The sequence below is a fragment of the Homarus americanus genome, unplaced genomic scaffold, assembly GCF_018991925.1.
Source record: "Homarus americanus isolate GMGI-L3 unplaced genomic scaffold, GMGI_Hamer_2.0 scaffold7236, whole genome shotgun sequence".
Classification (NCBI taxonomy): Eukaryota; Metazoa; Arthropoda; class Malacostraca; order Decapoda; family Nephropidae; genus Homarus; species Homarus americanus.
Genome location: NW_024743932.1, coordinates 1 through 3,656, shown reverse-complemented (window position 1 = coordinate 3,656; position 3,656 = coordinate 1). Strand labels below are relative to the sequence as shown.

The window sequence follows — 3,656 nt, the reverse complement described above, 5'->3', positions numbered from 1 at the left end:
GAAATACTGCATATATATCTATATATATACATATATATATATATATATATATATATATATATATATATATATATATATATATATATATATATATATATATATATATATATATATATATATATATATATATATATATATATATATATATCTATATTTATATATAAAAGAGAAAAATATTAACCATTCTATCACATCGGGGGGTTACCGAATAACCATTGGAGGATTAAATCTTCAATGTAGCGTTTGGCCTCCTCTACCCGCTATATGTCTGTACTGGTGATACTGACATGGTTTTTATTGGTGTTGAGTCCCAGCAACACTCCGTATTTTTGGCCTATTTGTTTAATATGGGCGCCCTTGTGACCTATGAATGCTCCGTGAAATTTTTTGGGTATTTTAACGCTCTTCGTGATTTGATTTTGGCTGGACTGCTGTTTCGCGACGGCTGGTGATTCCCGTTCCACTGTGGCTGGTGACCCAGGTTCCGCTGCGGCTGGTGACTCCGGTTCCGTTATGGCTAGGGAGTAAGCAAGTGACCATTGGAGGATTAAGTCTTCAATGTAGCGTTTGGCCTCCTCTACCCGCTATATGTCTGTACTGGTGATACTGATATTATTTTTATAGGTGTTGAGTTTCAGCAACACTCCGTATTTTTGGCCTATTTGTTTAATATGGGCGCCCTTGTGACCTATGAATGCTCCGTGAAATTTTTTGGGTATTTTAACGCTCTTCGTGATTTGATTTTGGCTGGACTGCTGTTTCGCGACGGCTGGTGATTCCCGTTCTGCTGTGGCTGGTGACCCAGGTTCCGCTGCGGCTGGTGACTCCGGTTCCGCTGTGGCTAGGGAGTAAGCGAGTGACCATTGGAGGATTAAGTCTTCAATGTAGCGTTTGGCCTCCTCTACCCGCTATATGTCTGTACTGGTGATACTGATATTATTTTTATAGGTGTTGAGTTTCAGCAACACTCCGTATTTTTGGCCTATTTGTTTAATATGGGCGCCCTTGTGACCAATGAATGTGCCGTGAAATTTTTTGGGAATTTTAACGCTCCTCGTGATTTGATTTTGGCTGGACTGCTGTTTCGCTACGGCTGGTGATTCCGGTTCCACTGTGGTTGGTGATTCCAGTTCCGCTGCGGCTGGTGATTTCGGTTCCGCTTCGGCTGGTGAATCTGGTTCCGCTGCAGCTGGTGACTCCGGTTCCGCTGCGTTTGGTGACTCTGGTTCCGCTGCGGCTTGTGACCCTGGTTCCGCTTCGGCTGGTGACTCCAGTTCCGCTACGGCTGGTGACTGCGGCTCCGCTTCGGCTGGTGACTCCGGTTCTGCATCGGTTGGTGATTCTGGTTCTGCATCGGTTGGTGACTCTGGTTCTGCTGCGGCTGGTGACTCTGGTTCTGTTGCAGCTGGTGACTCCGTTTCCGCTGTGACTGGTGATTCCGGCTCCGCTTCGGCTGGTGACTCCGATTCTGCATCGGTTGGTGACTCTGGTTCTGCTGTGGCTAGTGACTCTAATTCCCCTAGGGCCGACTCAGCCTAGCCTGGGTTGTGGTCGTCCTCTCTAAAGCGACGACGGATTTTACAACATAAATACACACAAGTACAACAAACAATAAACACTAACAGTACCGTTCCTATGATAAATGACCCAGAGGTAAAACGTGGGACGTCGCTCTCGGAGGCCTTCTTCAGCGCCTCCGTCACCCTCTTCATCTCAATTTTGATTTTTCTAGCAAGTAAAATGTCGCCCAAAAGAGGCACGTGGTCGCATAAACCTGGTTTGGGCTTTTATAGGGTTGGGAGCTCACCTATCCCAGGGCTAATAAGTTTTAGTCCCCTTAAAATTCTGTAGTAGAGGCTCACTCTTTATTTTTATTGTTGAATTTTAATTTCGTCTAGCCGTTCTTTCAAATTTTTAAATTCATTTTCAACTGTAGACCTGTATTGGTAAACTACCATGTAGGTAGTGAGAGCTACAATTGCCACCAGTATAATTTTGCTATTAATTTTGGCCATTCCGTTAATCAGACCTATTTGTCTTTCTCTGGGTCACGCTACACATAACCCCAAATGGTGTTAACTTAGACAAGAATCTAGTTAGCTCAGATACAGTCTACCAGTAATATGAACTAGTAATTTAAGCGCTGTAGGGAACATATGGTACTGGTGTTGAAGTAAACATATAGTACTGGTGTTGTAGTGAACATATGGTACTGGTGTTGTAGTAAACATATGGTACTGGTGTTGTAGTAAACATATGGTACTGGTGTTGTAGTAAACATATGGTACTGGTGTTGTAGTAAACATATGGTACTGATGTTGTAGTGAATATATGGTACTGGTGTTGTAGTAAACATATGGTCCTGGTGTTGTAGTGAACATATGGTACTGGTGTTGTAGTAAACATATGGTACTGGTGTTGTAGTAAACATATGGTACTCGTATTGTAGTGAACATATGGTACTGGTGTTGTAGTAAACATATAGTACTGGTGTTGTAGTGAACATATGGTACTCGTGTTGTAGTAAACATATGGTACTGGTGTTGTAGTAAACATATGGTACTCGTATTGTAGTGAACATATGGTACTGGTGTTGTAGTAAGCATATGGTACTCGTGTTGTAGTAAACATAGAGTACTGGTGTTGCAGTAAACATATGGTACTGTTGTTGTAGTAAACATATGGTACTCGTGTTGTAGTAAACATATGGTACTGGTGTTGTAGTAAACATATGGTACTGGTGTTGCAGTAAACATATGGTACTGTTGCTGTAGGGAACATATGGTACTGGTGTTAGAACATGGCGGTACTGGTGTTGTAGTAAACATATGGTACTGGTGTTGCAGTAAACATATGGTACTGTTGCTGTAGGGAACATATGGTACTGGTGTTGTAGTGAACATATGGTACTGGTGTTGTAGTAAACATATGGTACTGGTGTTGTAGTAATCATATGGTACTGGTGTTGTAGTAATCATATGGTACTGGTGATGTAATTAAACATATGGTACTGGTGTTGTAGTGTACATATGGTACTGGTGTTGTAGTAAACATATGGTACTGGTGTTGTAGTAAACATATGGTACTGGTGTTGTAGTGAGCATATGGTACTGGTGTTGTAGTGAGCATATGGTACTGGTGTTGTAGTAAACATATGGGACTGATGTTGTAGTGAACATATGGTACTGGTGTTGTACTAAACATATGGTACTGGTGTTGTAGTAAACATATGGTACCTAGTGTTGTAGCAAACATATGGTACTGGTGTTGTAGTAAACATTTGGTACTGGTGTTGTAGTGAACATATGGTACTGGTGTTGTAGTGAACATATGGTACTGGTGTTGTAGTAAACATATGGTACTGGTGTTGTGGTAAACGTTTGGTACTGGTGTTGCTGTAAACATATGGTTCTGGTTTTGTAGCAAACATATAGTACTGGTGTTGTCGTGAACATATGTTACTGGTGTTGTAGTAAGCATATGGTACTAGTGTTGTAGTAAACATATGGTCCTGGTGTTGTAGTGAGCATATGGTACTGGTGTTGTAGTGAGCATATGGTACTGGTGTTGTAGTAAACATGTTGTACTGGTGTTGTAGTGAGCATATGGTACTCGTGTTGTAGTAAACATATGGTACTGGTGTTGTAGTAAACATA

General features: G+C 41.5%; 1 protein-coding gene across 1 annotated transcript; it reads right to left on the bottom strand.

Annotated features, from left to right (window-relative positions):
- Positions 1–287: 287 nt before the first annotated feature.
- LOC121877572 (neurofilament heavy polypeptide-like) lies at positions 288–1,712 on the bottom strand (the record flags this gene model as incomplete). The annotated part of the gene is made up of 3 exons (XM_042383369.1): positions 1,629–1,712; positions 923–1,316; positions 288–517 (listed from the first exon to the last, which is right to left on the bottom strand). Coding segments are annotated over exons 1-3 (708 nt in total), but the record flags the coding sequence as incomplete, so codon positions are not given.
- Between the last annotated feature and the right edge of the window lie 1,944 nt (positions 1,713–3,656).